General features: G+C 23.2%; 6 protein-coding genes across 6 annotated transcripts; 3 read left to right on the forward strand and 3 right to left on the reverse strand. All coding sequences in view use genetic code 6, as the record gives it.

The window, feature by feature from the left end:
- Nucleotides 1-491: 491 nt before the first annotated feature.
- TTHERM_00298480 (hypothetical protein) lies at nt 492-2,072 on the forward strand (the record flags this gene model as incomplete). The annotated part of the gene is made up of 1 exon (XM_001024482.2): nt 492-2,072. The coding sequence occupies one exon, from the start codon at nt 492-494 to the stop codon at nt 2,070-2,072; it is 1,581 nt and encodes a 526-aa protein (XP_001024482.2).
- A 210-nt stretch (nt 2,073-2,282) lies between these two features.
- TTHERM_000298489 (transmembrane protein, putative) lies at nt 2,283-2,891 on the reverse strand (the record flags this gene model as incomplete). Its single annotated transcript, XM_012800138.1, has 1 exon — nt 2,283-2,891. One exon carries the CDS (start codon nt 2,889-2,891, stop codon nt 2,283-2,285), a length of 609 nt encoding a protein of 202 aa, XP_012655592.1.
- A 1,918-nt stretch (nt 2,892-4,809) lies between these two features.
- On the reverse strand, nt 4,810-13,235 carry TTHERM_00298490 (transmembrane protein, putative; the record flags this gene model as incomplete). The annotated part of the gene is made up of 17 exons (XM_001024483.2): nt 4,810-4,853; nt 4,915-5,653; nt 6,022-6,566; nt 6,643-6,974; nt 7,106-7,124; nt 7,215-8,333; nt 8,390-8,449; nt 9,106-9,417; nt 9,477-9,909; nt 10,046-10,369; nt 10,594-10,786; nt 10,841-11,034; nt 11,086-11,279; nt 11,346-11,516; nt 11,578-11,970; nt 12,134-12,418; nt 12,590-13,235. The coding sequence occupies 17 exons, from the start codon at nt 13,233-13,235 to the stop codon at nt 4,810-4,812; spliced, it is 6,003 nt and encodes a 2,000-aa protein (XP_001024483.2).
- A 1,065-nt stretch (nt 13,236-14,300) lies between these two features.
- On the forward strand, nt 14,301-17,189 carry TTHERM_00298500 (helicase carboxy-terminal domain protein; the record flags this gene model as incomplete). Its single annotated transcript, XM_001024484.2, has 10 exons — nt 14,301-14,405; nt 14,456-14,557; nt 14,716-14,958; nt 15,025-15,296; nt 15,357-15,558; nt 15,615-15,742; nt 15,796-15,927; nt 15,989-16,649; nt 16,700-16,996; nt 17,055-17,189. 10 exons carry the CDS (start codon nt 14,301-14,303, stop codon nt 17,187-17,189), a joined length of 2,277 nt encoding a protein of 758 aa, XP_001024484.2.
- Nucleotides 17,190-17,989: 800 nt separating this feature from the next.
- On the forward strand, nt 17,990-18,622 carry TTHERM_00298510 (Ras family small GTPase; the record flags this gene model as incomplete). Its single annotated transcript, XM_001024485.3, has 4 exons — nt 17,990-18,034; nt 18,106-18,225; nt 18,282-18,396; nt 18,456-18,622. The coding sequence occupies 4 exons, from the start codon at nt 17,990-17,992 to the stop codon at nt 18,620-18,622; spliced, it is 447 nt and encodes a 148-aa protein (XP_001024485.3).
- Nucleotides 18,623-18,885: 263 nt separating this feature from the next.
- Nucleotides 18,886-21,979, reverse strand: TTHERM_00298520 (hypothetical protein; the record flags this gene model as incomplete). Its single annotated transcript, XM_001024486.2, has 6 exons — nt 18,886-19,669; nt 19,729-20,684; nt 20,737-20,862; nt 20,919-21,035; nt 21,121-21,374; nt 21,484-21,979. The coding sequence occupies 6 exons, from the start codon at nt 21,977-21,979 to the stop codon at nt 18,886-18,888; spliced, it is 2,733 nt and encodes a 910-aa protein (XP_001024486.2).
- Nucleotides 21,980-22,909: the final 930 nt, after the last annotated feature.

A 22,909-nucleotide genomic window follows, 5' to 3' on the forward strand; every position in this document is an offset into this window, starting at 1 on the left:
TTTATCAGTTCTTTGCAAATATAAAGAAAAAATAAATATCTAGTTTCTTTAATTTTTTCCTCTTTTCATTTTGTTTATTTTTTAATTGCATAATAAGTATGTTTGTAAGAATGAATGAATGAATGAATGAATGTATGTATGACTCATTCTATTTATTTGTTATTCTATCTTTATTTAGTTTTATTTTTAAGGTGAAATAAGATACACAGAAACTTTATCAACTGAAATATATTAATTAAAAAAAAAAGTAAATAAATAATTAATTAATTATCAATTTTCAAGTAAAATATAAAGAAAAGTAGAAAAATTAAAAAAAACCCTATTAATAAAGGCAACATAAATTTTAATCGCTTAAAAAGGGTTTCCTTCTGATTATAAACGACTCTTAAACTATTTTTGGTAAACCCACTACGTCCTAAATTGCCTAAGACTACTAAAAGCATAATAATTTATACTTTATACCATATTCAACAACATTTGAAGTAATATTGATGTCTTGCCAACTAGAAGTTTTGTAAACTTGTGTAAGCGCTTTTATGATGGGTCTGATTAATCATAAGCAAATCCCTAAAAAACTAGCTAAGAAATGCAAAGTGTTTGATTATTTATGCAAGAAATTCCCTCTCGATTAATCCCAATTAGAAAATTATTCCAAGCTGATTGCTTTTAATAGCAATGCAGAAGTAGAAAAAAAATTTATTTAAGATAATTTGCTTGATATTTTGATATTCAATAAATGTGTATCAATTGATTCCTCAGTTGTCTAACTAAGTAACTCTGGATCTACAACTCTATTAGATTCTTCAGCTGAGTGCATTTCACCATATATGTTAAGAGTTAAAAATAACATGCTAAGTGCTAACCCCTCAGCTAATGCTCTCTTAAAAAATGAATAGACTTTAATGAATATTCCTATAGTAAAAAGCATTACTAGTATACAAGATTAATCCTGCAGTAGCAGTGGAGGTATCCTTGGTTTAAATTCTGGTTAAGCTTCAAACTAATTAAATTCTACTGTTCCAGCTTAAACTGTGTAATTTGCAAGCAGCAACAAGGCTGAAAACCAGAACAAACCACCTCTTCCTAATACAAATCAAAACTATGCTATTGGTAACATGTAATCTACTTAAGGTAATTAGTATAACCTAGGTATAGAGATGAAATCATAGAATAATGGTAAGAGTGCTAATGCTACAAACAGTCTTGAGCCTCCAAAGAAGCAAGTACCCCTTATTAATCTTTAGTCTCCAATCTAAAACACCAATCCATATCAGGTTCCATAGACTTAGCGTCCTTCAACACTGTAAACACCAACAAGTGTTAACACTAAACCTACCTTTCCTAGCTAAGAAGATATTAAAGTTAATTAATTTACTCTTGGATCAAACAATAAGCCCATAGTTTCCACCAATAATTAACAAGCAAGCAACAATAGCAATAGTAATAATATCAACAATAACAACAAACAACACTTAAGTAATAAGCAAACCAGTAACTAATTCTATTATCCTCTCTGTATTAAACCTATAAATTTCAACATGACAATGAGCAATAACAAAGATTTCACCTAAAACTATCTTGAAAGCAGCATTAACCAAGGCAAAAGTAATACTTCCATGAACAATTATAAGTTGAACTAGTAATTTAATAATACAATTTATAACTTGAGCTAATAAGATTTAATTATCAAATCAAACCCTCAGCCAGAGAGAGTGAATAACTTTAACTCATCTAACTTGCTTTCAAAAGTGAGGAGTAATCTAGCTAATTTTAAGGAAGACACAGAAAAAATTGTGGCTTTAATTGAATCTTCTGGTGTTACAGAATCACACATTACTCCAAGCATCATACAATCCTAAAAAGCATAACAAGCTAATAAAAACAACACAAACATTAACATTAATGTGAACAACAAACCCATCCAATACTAAAACACTCACTTAAATGCTAATTACTACTAAACAAATAATGGAATTCGTTACTATACAGATGTGAAGAGGAAAAGTTACATGCTAAAAAATATGAGTATCTATTAACAAAATAATGCAGCTTTTAAAAAAATGAATGTTTGAAATGCAGGCAGTAATTCATAACTTTAATTTAATTTTTAGAAATACCTCCCTTCCCTCCTCATTCATTCTTTTATTCACATAATAATTTTGACTATCCATCAATAATCAATCAAAAAAATTTTGTTTAATTAAAATTTCAATCTTCACACGAAAAGGATTAATTAATTAATAAATTATCCTTTTTACATTAATTGCTATTTCGTCTCAATTTCATTGATGTATTTTGAAGAAAAAATAAATCTATGATACAATAAATAAATAAGTAAGTAAATAAATTAATTAATTAAGTTCTTTTTTACTTGCAATCAAGATAAAATAGATCATATGAATTAAAAAGTGGATTTGAAGATACATAGTTATTTAGAAGTAATATATATATAATTTAAAGAGAGAAAAGAACTAAGACAAAAACAAAAACAAAAACTTAAAGTACAAAAAATTACAATATTTATAAAAAAAAAGTAAAATTGAACTATACGAATAGCAACATTTCTTTCTAGCCTTTTTTACAATAAAAAAATATAAAATTGAAATCTATTTATTCTAATAATAAATAAGCTATAAAAATCTAACACTGATTAAATAGCAATAATAATTGTTATCAATTTCAAATAAATTTTAATTCTAGCAATTTTGATTATATTTAATGCATTTATAATAAAAATAATAATAACAATATGATGTAAACTTTTCTTTATTTCCTTAAGAATTTATTTATAATTTTGTTTATATGTTGTATGTATTTTCTTTATTTTTTTCAATTAAAAAATTATTTTAAAAATACATTTTATCCACTTCCCCCTTCCTCATCCTTGCCATTGAAGATAAAGTTTCCTTTCTTTTTTATTTGTTCAAAAAGCAGTCAGTGTATATACGTATATTAATAGAATCTTTTTTTGGTATCTTACATGGTTAGAATCTTATCAAATAAATTTTTATTTGAAGTAATATACTTTTTTTCAAATAAATTTTGTCAAAATATTTATAAAATCAAATAAATTGAACACATACGCATATATATTAATTTATTTACTTATTTTACTTTATTAAAGATAATTTAGATTCTTATTTAAAAAGGAATCTATCAAATTTTTAGAATCTGTTTTTCTCAATATATAGTTTTTGTCTATTTTCGCAAATAAAAAAATAAAGGGAAGCTTGTTACTTACACATATTTAAAGATATTTTAGAGATTTTAATGCTTTAATAGCTTTTTATTATAACTAGAATTCGATTATGAGTATTTATTTTTATTCAGTAAAAATAATTTATAATTTTATAATGTTGCCAACTTAGAGGTATTCTTATAAATATAATTAAACTAAATATTTTCTGTAGTTTAATTTAAATTATAAAGAAAAAATTAATGATTGCATTTCACATTTCTATTTGATTTATTAGCTTACGTCTATCTAATTTTAAGTTATTGCTAAAAAATTCATTGCTTTCTCTTAAAACAAAGAAAATTAAAATAGTTAAATTTATTGCTTTAGTGTTATCATAGTCATCAAAAATTAATTTCCTTATTTAATTTTAAAATATAAATTTATCCTTTTTATTTCATAAATATAATTTAGTTAGGTTATTTATTACTGGTGATACATATATCTAAATATTAATGATAACAAAGTATATGATGCTTAACGCATCTTAATAAAATTGATGGTAATTTATTTATCTTAAAGATTATGGTTATATTCAAAGTTCTAATAAATTGATATAATAAATTGACTTTACAGCTAAAATCAAAAGCATTATTTACCAATAAATATTGATGTTAAAATATTATGAGTAATTAATTACGTTTACTGGTAACAAAATGCACTTTTCATTGAAAGTAAAAGTAATAAATACATATTTACATTTAAAACCATGAAAAAATGATAAATTTAATTTTGAGTATAGAAATTTTAAATTATTTAGATTATCGTTTGATAATTTTATCTCATTAAAATTGTATTTTTATATACTCACTGATTTTATTAATTTATAAAAAAAAAATCCATAAATTACACAGATGATTATCAATTAAAATAAATTAATACTAACATATTCAATTTGAACAAAAAAGAAAAAATTATAAAAATATCATTTTTAAATTTTATAATTATTAATACATTTTAATTTTATTGTGAAATTAAAGTAAAATATTTTGAATCAATAATCAATTCAGGGCTCAAAAAATAAATAATTATGATTAGAAAATAAGTATTCGACTATTATTTATTTAGTTATTGTTAAATATATTTATTTTTAAAATAAAAAAATATAAATTTGTTTTAATTTTATAACATTCTTATTCATATTAAATTTTAATATTAAGATCGAAAAAATTCCAAATTTTAGCAACTTAATTTAAATATAATATTTATTTCAATCCTTCCTTATTTTTTTATTTGTTACTCAATTCTAGAAGTACCATTAATAAATATAAATCTAAAGTAACATTAAAATTAGGAATCTTCAAATGCTCTTTATCATTAAATAAATATTTAAAAATCAAAATTACTTTTTTTGATTTAACATTTTAAATTAAAAAAGTGTGATCAATGATATATTTTTGGATAAAAAATTTTTTAATTCAAGTAAAGAAATTTCTGTAAAATAAAATATTGGAAGTATTTCAATACTAATATGTATTACCTAAAAATTTTATTAATTTATTTACTAAGATATTAATATAATTTTAGGAGTTTTTTAGATAATTTCAGATAAAAGTAAAGTTTAAATATTAATTTCATATTTCTAAAACCTTTTTAAGTAAGAAAAGAGTCATTTGATCTAATTAATTTTAAAAAAGAATATTTTAATTTATAAATAAATTTGTAAGAAAATTAGTTACCTTCACAGAGTCTCTTAAATGGAATAAGCTGAATACCTCTTTTGATGTATTAATAGTTTGATCTGATAGTGGATAAGAAGAAAACCATAACTATGAAAAAGGTTACAACATAAACAAAGCAACCCAAGATCAGTATTAGCTGGAAGATAGTAAGAAAAGTATTTTTAATTGAAACATTTTCATTCTCAAAAAGAACTATGATGCTTTTTAATAGATGGTCAATCATTTAATAAACAATTAAACTTTCTGTATAATCTTGCTAATTTATCATTTGCTATATATATTTAGGGTCATTTTCAAAATAAACTTCATTTTGAATTTAGTTAAGCATTGATGTTATTGAGTATTAAAGTCCTTTCTGAAGCAGACCATTCTTTGTTTAAGAGCAAAGAGCTTACTATGCTTCTGAAAAGTAAGAACTTTCGCAAGCATTTCCTTAGTTTATTTTTAACATATCTTACTAAAAACTTCCTGAAGTTTATTGATTCACTAAACTGTCATATTAAGTACTAAAGAACTTTTATGCTTATTAGAAGTTATTTGACCTGAGAGATTACAATTCTCCTACTTTCAACGTGGAGATAGATTGATAACCTTAAGTAGCTAGTAAAGAATTAATCATAAGTATATTATGAGAACTTACCATTGTAGAAAACTCTAAGGATCCCTACAAGAAATATTAGTATCTATTGGATGGAGGGTCAAATTATGAAGGGAATGTTTCCATGTAAACAAATACCTATATTTATTATTTAAATTTTTAATCAAATCAAATATCAGATTAGTTTTAATAGGGATAGGTTTATTTTTATAAGAATTTTTAATCAAAATTATCAATTTAGTTGGTTTGTAATTGTGTCCTTCATTCTAAAATTTGATTTTAAAAAAATCTAAACCTATTTTTTTTAGATTTGAAATTTCTTTTCCATACTTATTTTGGATAGGCTAGATAGAGTGAGATTTAGAATTATTGTTAAACCTAAGGAAGTTAGTTAACCATTAAGCTTATAATATGAATTTGTATATGGAAATGAGAAAAATAACTTTAAAAATTCAAATTTAATGAATTTTATAGAATATCGAAGTTGGTTAAAATGCTTTAATTACTGTAACAAAGAAGCTGGTTGACATAAAGCATAGAAGAACCAAAGTGTAGAAAAATGAATTAAATTTAATTTTAGGATCATTAATTCTATCAGTTAAATTGCTATTTTTCTTTCTCGATCCTGATTTATCCCTCTTGGATTTTGATTTTGATTCCTAATGACCATCTAGGTGTTAGTCATCCCGTAAAGCTAAATTCGAAAAATCTATGTGTAAATAGTCATCATTGAGTGAGAATAGTTATGTTGTCATAAAAGTAAGACCTGAAACAATTGTTTCTGCTTCATGTTCAGTCATTCTACTTATAACTGCCAAAATTCTTTCTGTATTTTATTTAAGCATTTAATAAGGACTGCAAATGAAAACGAAAGAGAGTGCTATTAAAAAAGTTCCCAAAACAACGCTAATTACATTTACTTTTATAATGCTGTTCTTTAAATTTAGCAGATCAGCTGCTATTTCTTATTAAGTTTAGTATAATAATTAATACATGCTATTTATATTATTTGTTAGCAACTATCTTTAGTCATTTGTTATGGTAAGAGCTTCTAATTCATAAATTTAATTAATAAAATAAAAATTTCTATAGTTATAATGGCTAACTATGCAATCTCAAAAAATTACGCTAAATTTAAGTCATCATGAGCTAGTAAATGCTTTCTGTAGTCTTTTTTAGAAATTCAGTAAAAAACATTTATTGTTCGTAAGAGTTTTAATTTGCTTAGATGAGAGCAGTGATTTGATAATTATAAAACGTATTTTAGTAATTATAGGATATTTATTCATTTAAAAAGTTATAATAAGACGAAATAAAATCCGAAAAACCATCACTAACATTATCAGTCATAAACTTATTTATATCTTAACTTTAAACAGGCATTTAATTCATATTTTGTAAGCATAAGAAGTCTGTGGTTAACAGAGTTTAACAAACAGGAGTCAGTATTTTTGAGCACCTAATTATTTATAAAAAATAAATATAATTTATTTTAGGATTCACATATAAAACAAAATAACTTCAATGCTTCTCAATATAAAATAAAAATTTATCAAAGGTGATTCAATAATTTTAAAATTAAGATTATACCTTCCCATTTCATTCATAGCTATATTTAATTAATAAATAAATAAAATAAATAAATAATTTATTTTTTGATTAAAAAAAAATAGGAAATTTAGATAAAAAGAAGTATTACATCCTGTGTAGTCTTAAAAGTTTTTGGAGATTGTAACAATAAGCACGATGACAACTCCTATGAAAACAAAGAACTAAAAGATAAAAACAGTATTGAGGCCAATTAAAAAAAATGGTGTTTTTGTTGCTTCTGAGCTGAAAACAATTTTTTTGATTATGCTAGTTTCTTAGCTATTTATGCTTGTCTATTGAGATTAATTTTCATTTAATTCTTGCAGTACGTGGTTATTTTAATTAGTTATTAATTAATTTTTAATATCGTATTGCTCTCTTTTCTCCCTATCAGTATCGAAAGATACAATTTGTTATTTTTTAGAATCTTCATCATCTGATGAATCAACTTATTTCTTTTACTCATTTTGATTGCTATTTTACATATTTTATTACTATTCAGTTGAATTACCAAAGTAGCCAGCTACAGAAGTATTCAAGACATTTGCTTCTGTAGTTGCTTATTATTTTTATTTCCCTTCCTTAATTGATTTTTAAGAGAGATTAGATTAATAATCAACTAATTATTATGCCACGTTTTAAGATGCATTTTATTTTTATTAATTTTCTAAATCACGCTATTGGTTTGCTTAATTTTGTTAAAGACTTATTCCAGCATAATTTGCTTCTACTTCAAACTATTCCTTGACTATTTAATCTTATTATTACTCTTTAATTTGGCTAGTTCCTAGGGGATTATGTATAATATCATTTATTTTTTCAAACTAATCTTGATAATGCTCTCTATTTGCATTTAAGAGAGCATTCGAATCATCTACAACAGTTGTAAGCTAATTAATGTTTTCTAAGAACTATTCCTTTACAAATGAACCTTCATTTGGGAAAGGCTTTGCATCTCCTTACTCACTTAAAACAGCTGAATGTAAAATGTCTTCTTCGTTCAATGGCTTCAAAACTTAAATGTCATTAAATTTACTATTTTACACAGTGTTTTACTTTTAAAATGTTTCAAGAGTATTATATTTATCTATTTGCTATTACTAAACTATCTTTTCAGCTGCACGATTTTTTGGATTAGATTATTGTTTTTTATTTGATTTATGTTCACTACTCGGGTTAAATGTTTCATTTAAAGGAGCTTCTTCATAATCTGTTCCATTATTCTTATCTATAATTAATTTTTAAAGGGTAAATAAATAGATAAAATCTTTAATTAAAAACTACCTTTATGGTGACCATTTTTAGCTTAAAATGTTTCTTATTGTAAAAATTCTTCTGTTTGACCTAATAAAAACAAAATAACACGTCAAAAAATTTTAAAAGTTTATAAAATATTTAAAAGAAGCTTAATGAAATGTGTGAATTTAAAAAGAAGGTTTTTTAACAATTAAGATGTTTTAATTAGTTGATTTTATATACATGAATAAATAAATTGATATTAGAGCTTTAATTTTAAAAAAATTAATTTTTAATATTCTAATAAGTTACAAAAGATTTTCAAAAGCTATTTAAAATAAATAAAAAAAATTAACCTTGCAAATTTAAATTAAAATCTTATGAAGTAGGTTATAAAGTTTAAAATTTTTAATTCCTTCTTAAAGAAAATTTATGAAAATGAAAAATTTGTTTCTATAATTTATTAAAAACAAATTAGTTTCTTAAATTTAAAAGAAATTTATTTCTTTTCTTTATGTTAACTTATTTAATTCATAAAAAATAAAAAAGTTTCAAAAAACTTATTAAAAAAAATTAGTTTCTTAAATTTTTAAGAAGTTTTATGTTATTTAGTTAAATTACTAGATAAAATCTCTTTATTAATTCATTATCTTACTTGCAAAAAAATGTAATTTTATTGATAAATAAATAATTTTGATTGATAAATAATCTTAGATTTTAATTGGATTTTTTTAAATTATTTTTTTAATAAAAATCATTTTTACCTTTAATTTCTTTAGTTGCAAATTCTCCTTGTCTTGATTTTCCTGTGTTTCTTGTACTTCCAGATAAAAGCGAATTAGTTTCATCCCAAGGTAACATTTTTTCTATTTCAATAATAAACAATCTTACAACACGATCTATTCCTTCGAACTCCTCAACTCTTATATTTAAAATTGATTCATAACTGAAAATATTTCCTTTTCTATTTTTGATAAATTGATTCAAATTTTTCCTCCAATTATCTCTATCAACATCCCATCTTTAATGAAAATTTTTATGGTGATTGATGAATTAACTAGTGAAATTTATTGGATCTTTTGTTTTTAAAAATATTATTCATTGAAATAAAATGTTATTTTTAAATAAAATTTACCTTTTGGAAAATCTGTTCTATATTTAAGGAAGGCATATTCTTCTTATGGATCATATGACTCAATGAAATCTAGAAACTATGGTATGTATATGCTGACGTGGCATTGCTTGAAGTAGCTAATATCAATATCTTTGGCGTTCATTATTTCTACTATACCCTCTGTTAAATCTTCTATGTATCCTTGCTCGTTAAGGATCATATAGTTGCTGTGTGTCTAAATCTTAATTATCAAGGCAGAAAAAGCAAAATCATCTTATTTTACAAAATAGTAATTGATAAATAATTTGCATAGGAAGATAAATCCATTCTTATTTTTGGCAAACATAGTCCTGTAACTTCTTACAGTTTTTGCAATACCAGTCTAAATTAATCTTTGTAAAAATTAATCGTGCAATATCGATATACAGTCAGGGATCAAATCTTTTACTCTATCCTATTTATTTTAAAATGGAAGATAAAAAATGTTAATTTTTGATTGAGTTTGTTTTAGCTCTAATGGTATCATATGATAAAAAATGAATAAAATTAGAGAAAACTCTGGTACATTTAATTAAATAATAAATGTTAACTTTGTTCACAAACTCTCCTCTGTCGTAACTAAATATCTAAGGTATTCTTTCACTGTACTGAAGTATTTTTCCTGCATCTTTTTCTGTTTTAAAACTTGCAATAATGCTTCCAACGTTTCCAGATAGAATAGTAAGAGAAGTGATAGTTGTAGCATCACTGCTCTTTTCTTTGTTAAACATATCTTATAAATCGCTTTCTATCTTACGAGTATATAAAGGATCAAAAATCAAGAAGGATTTAATCATAGCCAACAACTTCAAAAAATAAATGTTATCAGGATTTTCTTCAACCATTTAAAGTAGCCCATTTTCTATTCTACACACCTAATTTAAAATGTTTTTTATTAATTTTGTATATATGTATGTTTGTAATTATTAAACTTTTATGGTATAATTATATTAATTTTTTTATCACTTTAATTATAAAATAGAAATAAATTAGTTAAAAGTTCAAGAAAAACTTAACTCATATTATTAACTGAAAGTACAGCTAAAAATTATGAAAAAAATAAAATCAAAATAATTTATTAATAAAAAATATTTCTTACTTATTTTATCAGTTTTATCGCTGAATCTTACATTATATTGTAGTTAGTAAAACCAGTTATAAGTTAGTTCATAAATTCTACTTTTTCTTTCATCACTGACCCTACTAACTTTTTAAGGTCATTTTTCTTTGTTTCTGTTAAAACCATTTTTTCAAATTTCACATTATTAGCTGCGTCGCTTCTATCCTTTTGTCTATAAAAAAATTTGAATTGTAGCATACATAGAAAAATATAGGATTGGTTATACCTGTAAGAATAACTGTGCGCTTTATCTCTTTCCTTCAATCTATTTTCAATCAGATTCGTTAGACTTCTTTCAACTGTAGCAAAAAATGTATTTTTGTGTATTATTAGTGTTGTCATGACTTTGTTTTGAAACAGTGCTTTTATAGAGTTTTTCTTAAATTTAATTAAGAAGAACCAGTATCTTAAACATACTTCCTATAAATATAATTTTTGAATATACTTTTATAAAAATCAAAATAAAATTACTTAGCAAACTAATTATTCTCCCTTTTTGATAAGGAATGCTATCAATACTTCAAACTAAAAGTCTATAAAGCTCTAAAGCCATCTTTCAAATAACAATTCATTTTAGCAAACTCTTGAAAAGTCCACTCCTTTTATTTTAATATCTCTTCCACAGTCAATTATCATACCTCCTGAAAGTGTTGGCTTTTCATCGCCTTATAAAATTTTTTATTAATAAGATACCTCAAATTTAAAATCCTTTAGTTTAAAAAAATTTTTACCAGCTAATTTATTGATTTCTTCATTTTTACAAGGGCATAGCAATGCTTTGCAAAAGTTTTTGTGCAACTACAAAGTTCCAAACAAAAGCAGTTTTTAAGAAAGAGATGTATAGTTTTTCTCATAAAGTTCGCATAATTTTTCGAGATAAAGACAGGTTTCTTATGGAAAATCTAAAAAAATTATTTAAGTAAATTAAAAATATGTTGTATGAATCATAATAAAAAAAACTACCTCCTAGCCTATTTGGGTCTACTGTCATTGCAAGAATAAATTTTTTGTTCCAGATTATTTTAAAGAGCCCATAAGACAAAGCAATAAGCATTAAAAAAACAAAAACAAAATTTCTATCTGAAAAAAAGTCGAAATACTCCCTAATTAAGAAGAGGGTTGTAAATATTTCAAAAACAGAAATGAGCCAGCCATAAATATCAGAAATATTTTTATCGACCAAAGGAAAATGCATAAAATATTCAATCATCAAAAAGATTCCAAACGTATGGGCAACTATAAAAACAATGAATACACTGCCAAAATATGAAAACATTACTAAACATATTTCTAAAAAGGGTTCAACTGATTTAAGAACTGAATATCTTGACTTTAGTTAATTTACTGCATTGAATTCTTGTTTAAATAAAAATTTTCTCTATTATTCATTTAAATATGTTTTTATTATTATTTATTTTTTATTATCTATGAAAAAAACCAATAATGCTTCAACTATGCACATTCAAATTGAAAGAAAATTTTTATTTATAAAAAATTAATTAATTAATTAGATTTTTACCTGGATTGTGATATATCAATATATTAATCAAGCTAATTGTAATACTAGTGATTAAGACAAAAAAGAAAAGTAGAAGAATAAGTCCTCTATATAAAAACCCTTATTCACTAAATTATATCACAGCGCCGCAGCGACTGCTTATAATTGGCCCATTTGTTGAGCTGCAAAAGTAACAGGCAAATAACAGATCAAATTTAGGTAAACAATATATCCATTTTTGATGCTCTAAGTAAAGTTAGAGTGTACTAATATTCTTTTCTTATCTTTTCATCACATCACAATCATCTAAAATATTTTAGGAAAAAAGTATTTATTATCTTGAATATTATTGAATGAATAAATAAATAAATGTCTCGCTTAAATTTAATTGTCAAATATTTTATTTTAAATTTCATGAGAGTGAGAGAGGATTAAACTTAAAAATTTTTGTAAATATAATTGAAATTTAATATTAACCTTTTATATTAGCTAAGCTAAGCACATATGCACAATAGATGACATAGACTTCCATCACTAAAATGATCAATAAAATGATTACAGGGATTATTCCATTCGAGACTGAGCTGATAATAGGAAGAAATCTTGCTTTTTAAAGAAACTCAAAAAAGTAGTAAGCGTAAGTATCTGTAGACTCTTTTTAGGAAAGGGTGCACATAAATCCACATATTTATACAAAATAAAATGTCACCAAGAAAATATAATAGGTTTTAGTTCTATTCCTTTCGTTGTCTTTTAAGAACATGAGCAGGAATAAATTGCTAAGAGCATTATAAAACCTTTCTTTGAGTGGTGGTTACTTATCAAAAACTTTCATGTTTATAAGAAATGCTTAAAAATATAAAGTTTTTCTTGTATTCTACTAGTTAATTCTACTAACTACCTCTTATTTTTTATCTCCTTATTTTTTATTATAAGCTTGAATTATTTAAACAAAAACAAATTATTTTCTCTTTTCTCTTTTTCTTATCTATTTAAAATAACTATCTCTTGCTTTCCAAATCATCACCAACAAATAAAATTCTTTCTTATCTAAGCAACAAATTTAAATAGCATGAAATAACATAAAAACAAAGTAATAGAGATAAGCATTGATTGAATACATTTATTTTAAACTAGCTATCTCACAATTTATTTTTAATTATTATTCTCACCATCATCATTATTAAGTCTAAGGATATACCATATGTCGATTAAATTAATAAGCATATTATTAATTAATTATTTCTTAAATAATTTCACTAATTACTTATTACTTATGATTATTTTTTTTACTGTGCGAATATTATTTATTATAATAATTATTAGATTACAAAATCTGTTGATTACTGCCTTGTGTAGGAGTTTAATCAAGTAGAGAAGAGTGAGTGAGTGAGTGAGTGAGCCACTGAATTTCTTATATTTTACTTCCAAACACAATTTAAAAAGTGTGATTTTATTTTAGCTGTTTAATATTATCAAATTTTAAAATTTTATTTTAGTTAACTTATCTATAACTATCATAGCAAATAATCTTTCCCAGCAAATAAATCATTTTTTAGAACAATTAATATTATAGAATTTATAATTTCAACAAATTAAAATTAATTCAGAAAATTACTAAATCTGTTGATTATTACTTTGTGTAGGAGTTTAATCTAGTAGAAATAAGTGAGTGAGTCACTGAATTTCTTATATTTTACTTCCAATCACATTTAAATAAATGTGATTTTATTTTAGCTGTTTAATGTTTAATATTATCAAATTTAAAAATTTTATTTTAGTTAACTTATCTCTTACTATCATAGCAAATAATCTTTCCCAACAAATAAATCATTTTTTAGAACAATTAATATTTTTAATTTATAATTTCAACAAATAAATTAAAACTTAGTAAGTATTTATTTTAGTTCTAAAAAAAAATATATTTCATTTAATCAGAAAATGTCCTTTATAATTTTTTAAGTGATTAATAATATAAAATTTAAAGAAATAGACTTATAAATTGTGTAATAAAATAGTTTTATAAAATTAGAATTAATAAATCTCAGCTTAGCTAATCATATAAATAATACAAACTAAATATTTGTTTAAGTGTCTCAAAAAAATAATTACATCTAGAATAAATATCTTGAATTAAAGAAAAGATTGATATTAGCATAAAATAGAATATTGACAATATAAGTAAAATATGGAGATAGAAACTACTAAATCTCTTTAAGAGGAACTCTTTGTTGATAAGTCTGATAATTAGAGAAATTATATGAAAGAACTCTAAGACTGCATAGAAAAAAACGTATTTCATTCAATTCATCCTCTCATGATAAACAATTAATTAAAATATAGATGCCATAAATGATAGAAATAGTTAGGACTGAAGAAAAAATTGATAGTACATTGAGGATATTACTAAATTTCAAAATATAATATCCTGAGAATTACAAAAAGGTATCCATCTTTTTTATCACCTATGCTCTTTTGCAAAAAGATGTTTTCTCTAGCTATAATTTAGAATTAAAGCTAAATAATTTTTTTGCTAAAAAAGCATTTATTTTTTTCTTAAAACATTAAAGTAAACCAAAATTTATTTATAAAATTATAAAAAGATAGTAATATGCTGCTAGAGAAGCTAAGATACAACTTAATATTTTGAAAAGGCGACTCAACTAGCTGAAAAATACCCAGAAATTAAAGAAAAATTACTTATTTTAAAGGTTTCAAATAAAAGAAATCTTTGCATTGAACCAACTAGAGAGGATAAATATGATGAGGAAATATTTTGTAAATATAAAAGAAAAGTTGATACAAATAAATGTAAATTTTACGAAGAATTCAGAAATATTGTTAAAGTAAAAAAATATATTAATAATGAACCTAACATCTTGTTAAATCCTATCTTTTTTTGTATAAATAAGAGCGAACTTAGCAATCGAAAGGGTATATACGATTAAAATAAATTAGTATAAGAGGGTAAAATGAAAGGATTTTGTTCTTATTTTGCCTAAAATGAACTTATTAAAGATGCAGACATTATAATATGCGAACATAAGAATATATTTAAAGATGAAGACAAACAATAAGATATATATTAATTTATTCCTATGCAACAAAACAAAGAAAATAAAGGCACATTTCTATTTGTTGACTAGTCTTAATACCTTTATGAAGATATCTAAACCTACAATACGTAACTTTTAAAAATATATTTTATGGAATTCATTTTCATTCTATTAATAAATAAAATTAGATTTAACATCGAGCAGCAGGTCATCCATTAAGCTGTAAATAAATGCAGGTAGCTAAAATAGGTTATTTATGAGCAAGTAGAGTTAGTAAAAAAAAACGAATTAGTAAAAAACAACAAAGTCACAGACTTTTTTAAAAAGGATTACAATGACTTAATGTCTAAATTAGAAAAATAAATGTTAAAAGCAGTAAATGACCAAGAAGTAAGGAACAATTTAAATAATTTTTTTATTTAGTAATTGATTTTTAAACTAATAAGAATGGCGCTCAAGAAAAGCCTCAATAATTTCCTGCATACGTAAAGCATCCGATATTATTGGTAGAATTTTTGCAAAATGTTTCTCTTGAGTTAAATTAATGGTTTGAAAATCATTTCAATAAGAAAAAGTAGTATAATTGTAAAATTTAGCTTTTTAAAATAATAATTTGATATTTTTTAGAAATGATTTAGATAGATAAAATAATTTTAATAATGCTCACCATGCAAGTGCTCCAATCTTGGTAAATGAAAAAATACCCAAAGAAGATTTGCAAAATTTGAAAAACTTATATCCGATGAAAATTAAATTAAGGTATTTTATTAATTTATTTTATTATTTCATTTAATATAAAATGAATAAAATAATTAATTAGACTTGTAATTGATGAATTACTTTCATATATGTTCAAATACATATACCCAGAAAACAGCTAAGAGAAGGATGATACATTTTAAAGTCTTTATATAATAGGTGACTTCTTGTATTTCTTTAATTTGTATTACTAGTCAAATGACTATCCTTTAAGAGTCTTCTTCTAAGATCATCCTGAATACTTAAAGGAAGCTATTTACTATCCTATTCTAACTTGCACCCCTTCTCAAATAAAAAATTTTTCAAAGCGTATTTTTGACACCTCCTCTAATTACATATTGACTTCAGACTGCATTTTATAAAAAAATTAAATGCGTACAACAACAGTATTAGGTTTGCAAAAACTAGCAAATCTAAGATAGAATTTCTTTCCAAGATTTGATTTAGAGGATAGAGTTAAATTCAACTGTAAACCTATGTTTTTTACAAAATGGAATGACTAATCAACATTCTAATCACAAAAAATTGAACACTCTCCTCTACAATTAAGAAACTATGTAAATATAATAAATAGAGTATCTGAATTTACTCCTGATGGTATTGTAGTATATCTACCAAACATAGCAGTATTTTTCAGATTTATTAAAGAAAAAGTTGATGATATACTTTCAAAGAGACCTGTTTACTTTGAATCTCCTTTTTCACCTGAAAAAACTAAGGAAGTAAATTCAAATTTAACTTAAAATAAGCTAAACATATTTATAAAAAAAAGGCATTTAATTATTATAAAACAAATTGTGATAACGGATAAGGTTCTTTCTTTTTTTGTGTTGCAAACGGATGGGCTAGCAGGCATCTTGAATTCTAAGATCACTGTGCTAGAGCTGTTTTAATCCTTGGTTATCCAAAAAGACAAGAATTCTATTAATATATTTCTCATGATAAAAAAATCTATGGTTTAGAAGAAGAAGATTTTTACACCTTGGATTCTATGACAAAAGTAACTTAATGTATAAAGAGTGTATATACTCACACAACAGATTACTGCACTATAATCCTCGCTGATACAGTAAACTTTTCTTTCTTTTTTTAAATGATAATAACTTTTGATAACTTAAATAAATTAGAAATTAAGAGCAGACTCTGATTATCTTCCAGCATGGGCAAACTAAAATTTAAAAGGTTAAGATGAACTTACGGTTGATGATCTCTTTTAAGAAATCCTCTTAAACCAAAGAGCCATGGGGAAATTATATGGCTGATAATAAAGCGATAAAATATGAATTCTATTTCAATAATACTATTAAATATATTTTTAATTAAAACTATAAAATATCTTAATCAATAAAAACATTTTTTTCTATATAAATTTGTGAATAATTTTAAAGTTTGTAAAAAACCATATTCAAATATTCAAGTTCATTACATGCATTAATAATAAAAAAATTGAATAAAAATTTTATAAAAATGAATTATTTTGTTGAGACAAACAAAGAATCAATCATTTTATTGAAATATATTTTTTAATATTTTATATTTAAAGTTTACTTAAAAGAATTTCTGTATATTTTCTCTAAAAAATCATATAAAAAAATGATTAAATATCTATTGTATTTTATTAGGTTTATAAATGTTACAAAAAATATACTTATTTATTTCAGTAATAAAGCCAGAACAAGCCAAACAAATACAAACCTATTTGATGATAATATAAAGTTTGAAATCAATCATTAAATCGCATTTGTAATTTTAAAAATCAAAAATAATAAATAACTTTTGATAAATAGAAAAAATTTCAATTAATATTTGATTCAACTATTATTTAAAATAAATAAATAATTAATTAAATTTTTAATCAAATTTAAAATATTTGTTCATTCATTCATTCTTAAAAATATCTATCAAATAAATGAAGAAAATAAAAGCAAAAGTTTTAGTTGTAGGTTAGAATACATTCATTCATTCATTCAATAATCTTTCAATAGTGAGATTTTTATTAAGAATCCATCTTTTTCTATAAAATTTAGGTGATGCTGCTTGTGGCAAAACAACTTTAATATAAATGTATACAACTAATGGTTAAACCTTCTTGAAAGATTATAATATGGTACATAAATATTTGCATTAAAATGATAAAGTTTACTTATATCAAATTAACTTAAATTATTTATTAAACAGACTTAAGCTGCAGAAGTTTCTTCCAAAATCATTCCTTTTCCTGAAAAAGATAAAGATGTAGAGCTTTTCTTTTTTGATATTAGTGGATAAGACTGCTACTAATCGATCACATCTGAGTTAGTAAAAATATTAAAAAGTTAGCAAAACAATATTTTAAAAACTCTTCTTTTTAATAGCTAGGACAAGCAGATCTTTTAGTTTTAGTTTATGATTGCACAAGCTAAGAAAGCTACAATAAACTTTAGACATGGTATGATAAAGTCAAACAAAAGAATTCTAAATCTCTTTAAGGTGATTAAATAAATGAATATATTTTAGTTAGGTTATTGACAGTTATTAATATATAAAAGGTGTTTTAATTTCAACTAAAAACGATTTAAGTGGTGCTAGATAAGTAGATCCTCAACAAGCAAGAGACTTAGCAAAGAAACTTAATTTATAATTTTTTGAAGTTTCTTCAGCACGTAATACCAACATAGATCTACCTTTCTAAAACTTAGCAGAAAGACTTGTATGATAATGAAGTTAAATAAATAAATAACTAATTAATTAATTTTGATATAAATACATAATAAATGTTTTAAATAGTATTATTATTATTTTAATATAGAAAAATAAATATAAAACTCTCAAAATATTTTAAATCAATTGTTGCATGTTTGTTTTTAATAGTTTTAAAGAATATAAAATAATCTGATAAATAAATGATAACAGTTTAAATAATAATAATAACTTAGTTTTATCTTAAATATAAGCTTCATTTAAATATAAAAATACACTTCAATGATGTGTATGCTCTCTTCTTTATGAAGAGCCTATTCTTTATTAATTATTTTAAATTGATTTGTTTTTAGAAATTGCTCTAGATCTAGGCTTTAATCCTTCTAGCTAAGGAAGTATGTTTTAAATTTTACTTTGTTAATTTAAAAATGAAGCATTGTTCTGTGAGGTATTAGCATAGTTTGTTCTAAATTACTACTAATCATTGTTTGAAAGTTAAGAATTTATATAAAATCTTCCATTATGGGAAAAGCTGCTTGTGCTATTTTAAGTAATTGCAGTTCTTACATTGTCCAAAGCAGAATTTTATGTGTTTATGGCACTATTGTTAATTATTTTATTGCTAAAATTTGTTGGAGCTTGCTTATTACTTTCTTCATTGACTTATTCGTTATTTTAATTTGCTTAATCGGTTCTATTTAATGATACGTCTAGCACATCATTTTATGAGGAGGATTCAATTTAAGAGAGTTCTTAAAAATCATTAACATTTTACTTCAGACCATATTATTAACGAGCTGCTTGCAATAAACGTGTTGCAACTTCTAAGACTTCCTCTCTTTTGTAGCTTCTGCCATCTATGTTAACTGTAGAAGGATTATAAGCTAAACAAGCCATTTTAAAAGCTTAATTTATTTGAGCAGATTAACCGCTACAGCTGATACAGTTTTGATCTAAAATTAAATTTGGGAAAGCTCCTTTTGATATGGTTTTTTATGCAACATTTGAAGTAGTTCCAGGTGAAGAAGCCATTATTGCAGGATTTCTGAGAGTTTTTACCATTCTTATTTAAGTTAAAATTGAAAAAATATATTTAAATAATAGTTTGATAATTAAAGTTACTTTGGATCATCACTAAAGTTTGATCTAAAACCATATAGAGCTATGCTTTGCTTGTCGAGCTCATCTTAAAGAACAAGCGAGTTGCTTAAGGTATTGAAATGTATTAATTTATGAACTGTTTCACTTAAAATATTGAAAGTGTTAACTATTTTTTCCAGCTCATTCCAGATTCCTGTTATTTTTTTATCTAAGACCCCTGTTTCGAGCAAGACGTTGTTGTTTTACTGCTTAAGAACATTTATACCCTTCTCCATTTCTTCTTATATTTTAGATATATTAATTTACATAATTTCTTCATTTTCTAGAAGTCCATTCTATAAATTTGTAGTTTTATTTTCAATTGCTTCTTTCATTCTTTATACTTCTAAGTCAATCATTAATTTTAGTTATGCAAATTACCTATTGCTAATATCGTATTTCTACTACGAGTTTAAGCTATTAAGAGAAGACCTCTTTGAATGTTAAGTATTTACTTTATTTTAAGCTTAAATAGTTGTATTGTTATTATTATTATTACTGTTGTTTGTATTATTTACTGGAGTTATAACTTAATTTTAAGAAGCTATGTTATTGTTATTACTGCTACTTGCATTTCTATTACTACTACTACTATTATTTCTTTAAACACGTACTTCAATATTAACATTTTAAGGTTGGATAGTGTTATTTGAGAAAGGACTTAAAGATTTTTGTTCATAGTTAAAATTGTCTTCGTCAACAGAATCAATTCCATTACTATTTTATCTAAAGGTATCTACAAATCCAAAAGGGATAGAGATTTCATTTTAATTAGAAGGAAATGGATAAGGGTCATCAGTGTTGCCATTTTTTTATTACAAATATTTAGCATTTCTCTTGACTATTTTCTCTAAATAGTTAATACTTTCTTCAATTTTTTAGTTTAAATTAGGAATACCATCATCATTTAAAATCACTTAATTCATCGCTGCAAAAGCCTTTATTTTTTAAATAAAAGCCTAAAAAAAATAATAATAAATTTAATTATACTTTATCTTCATATTAAATAAGTTTCCTTTTAGAGCTCTTATCAAGTACACTGAAGAGAGTATCAGAAATTTAGCCTTGGACATACAAAGAACTGTATTTTTCAATATAATTTTCAACCATTTTAAACTTTTTTTTAAAAGAAATACTAAAAAATAAATGTGTGAACTCCTCAAAATAATTACTTTATTCATTAGTTCTTCAATTTTGTTAGTAAGTTTCTTGGCTGTATTTATATTGTTTTACATTATTGATATAGCTTTATTAGCTTATTCCATACTCTGCTCAAAGTTTGAGTTTTTCTTTATTCAGTTAAAAGATAAAAATTAAAATAATTACAATCTTAAATATTTTTTTTATATTTTTAAAAACTAAGTTAAAATTTACTAAATTAATTTATGTTAATTTCTCAAAAATTTCATTAATTTTTGAATTGTGAATTTATATTTCTTGTGTGTTTTAGTTAGTTTAGTGATCGATCTTCAAAATATGCTCCCAACTTTTAGAGAACTCTTGCTTAGTCCACTATGAGGAAGTAGTAATTTCTTTATTTAAAGAGCTGATAATATCCTGAGTGTTCTTTTTAAAGCTCTCAAAATATTCAATTAAACTATTCTTATCTTCTTAAAATTTATCTCTAGCTATAATGAAATATTAAAAAAGACATTACTAAAAGAAGGTAATTATTATTCATTCTTTTTAGTTCTAATATAAATATTTAGTTTATCAAATAAAATAAATATTTCATACATTTGTGAACTTCTCTCATTTCATCTTTTATGTGCTGAAAATCTTTTAGTAAATTCTATTCGAACTACAGTATCCTTTCTTATTATTAATTATGTTTATTATTGAGAATTTCTAAATTTGAGTTTGTGGTAGCTATTTTTTAATATATATTATCTATGACTTTAACACCATCATTATTGTAATGAATAATATCATGAAGACATTTTACTGAATCATTATTTTTGTCTATTTTATCATTTATATCATCAAGCATCTTTTTATCTATTGATATTTTTTTAATCGTTGGTTGTAGTAACTCATTCACAAATTTCCTTATTTTAGTTTCTACCTCAAACCACTCGAATTCTCTAATTTTGAAACTCTAATTAAAATCTTTTAGATTTGCGTTGTTAGATATCGAATTTATAGTGTTAGCTTTTTAATATGACTCTAAATCTGTGGAATTTCTAGAATTTCCGCCAGCAATTTCTCTGCTTCTTTCTGCATTAATGCTCATTTTTACTTATTAAAGAAAGAAATACCTATTTTGGTTATTATTTATGCAAATCAACTATTGATCACAAAATATTTAATAATTTATTAAACAATTAAATTTTGATTGCCTTATTTTGAATGGTTCGTTAGAAATGTATTACAAAAATCAATAAGCAAAGCATTTCTAAAATTAAATTTATACAATTTAATCAAATTAAAAATCTATTTTTTAATTTTAAGTATTTTAGTTTTTAAATGATATTTTAGCTTGAAATGCAATTTATTTTTCTTTATTACAGTTTTATTTAACTAAAAAAGATGTACACACATACGTAATCTTCAGTTTTTTAACATTTTTATTTTAACTATTTAATTAAATTTGTAAAGTATTATTTTAAGCTTAAGGTTCTTAAATTCTAATGGATTATAAAATCTAATCAAAAAAAGAATTCATAAAATAAAATAAAAATTATAAAATGCATTTGAATATAATAATATTATAATCTACATTAAAATCTTTATAAGTTTAGCATTAATTTTTAACTGTTTAATAAATTTAAAACTCAATTTCGAATAATAGAGTATATTTTAATAAGAAATTTCTTCAAAGATATTATATACAGGCAGCATTGAGAGTTGAAATAAACAAATAAGCCTATTTTAGAGTTTATATGAAATTTCTTTCATGCAAAAATTTGAGATGTTTTATCCAAAGGTTATAATCCATTTTGATAACTCTAAGTAAGTTAATTTTTAACTAAACTATTTAGAATAAGGAATGTCTATTAAATGATTTCAATAAGATTTTTAAATACTATATTTGATAAAATATTATTTTCATATTTGTAATAATCAATATAAATTGAGTATTAGACAGGCTAGTATATAAATTAAAATAGAAAAACTATAAAAATTTTTAAAGTATTTAATCTATTTACAATTTATATAAATT

The sequence above is a fragment of the Tetrahymena thermophila genome, assembly GCF_000189635.1.
Source record: "Tetrahymena thermophila SB210 genomic scaffold scf_8254379, whole genome shotgun sequence".
Classification (NCBI taxonomy): Eukaryota; Ciliophora; class Oligohymenophorea; order Hymenostomatida; family Tetrahymenidae; genus Tetrahymena; species Tetrahymena thermophila.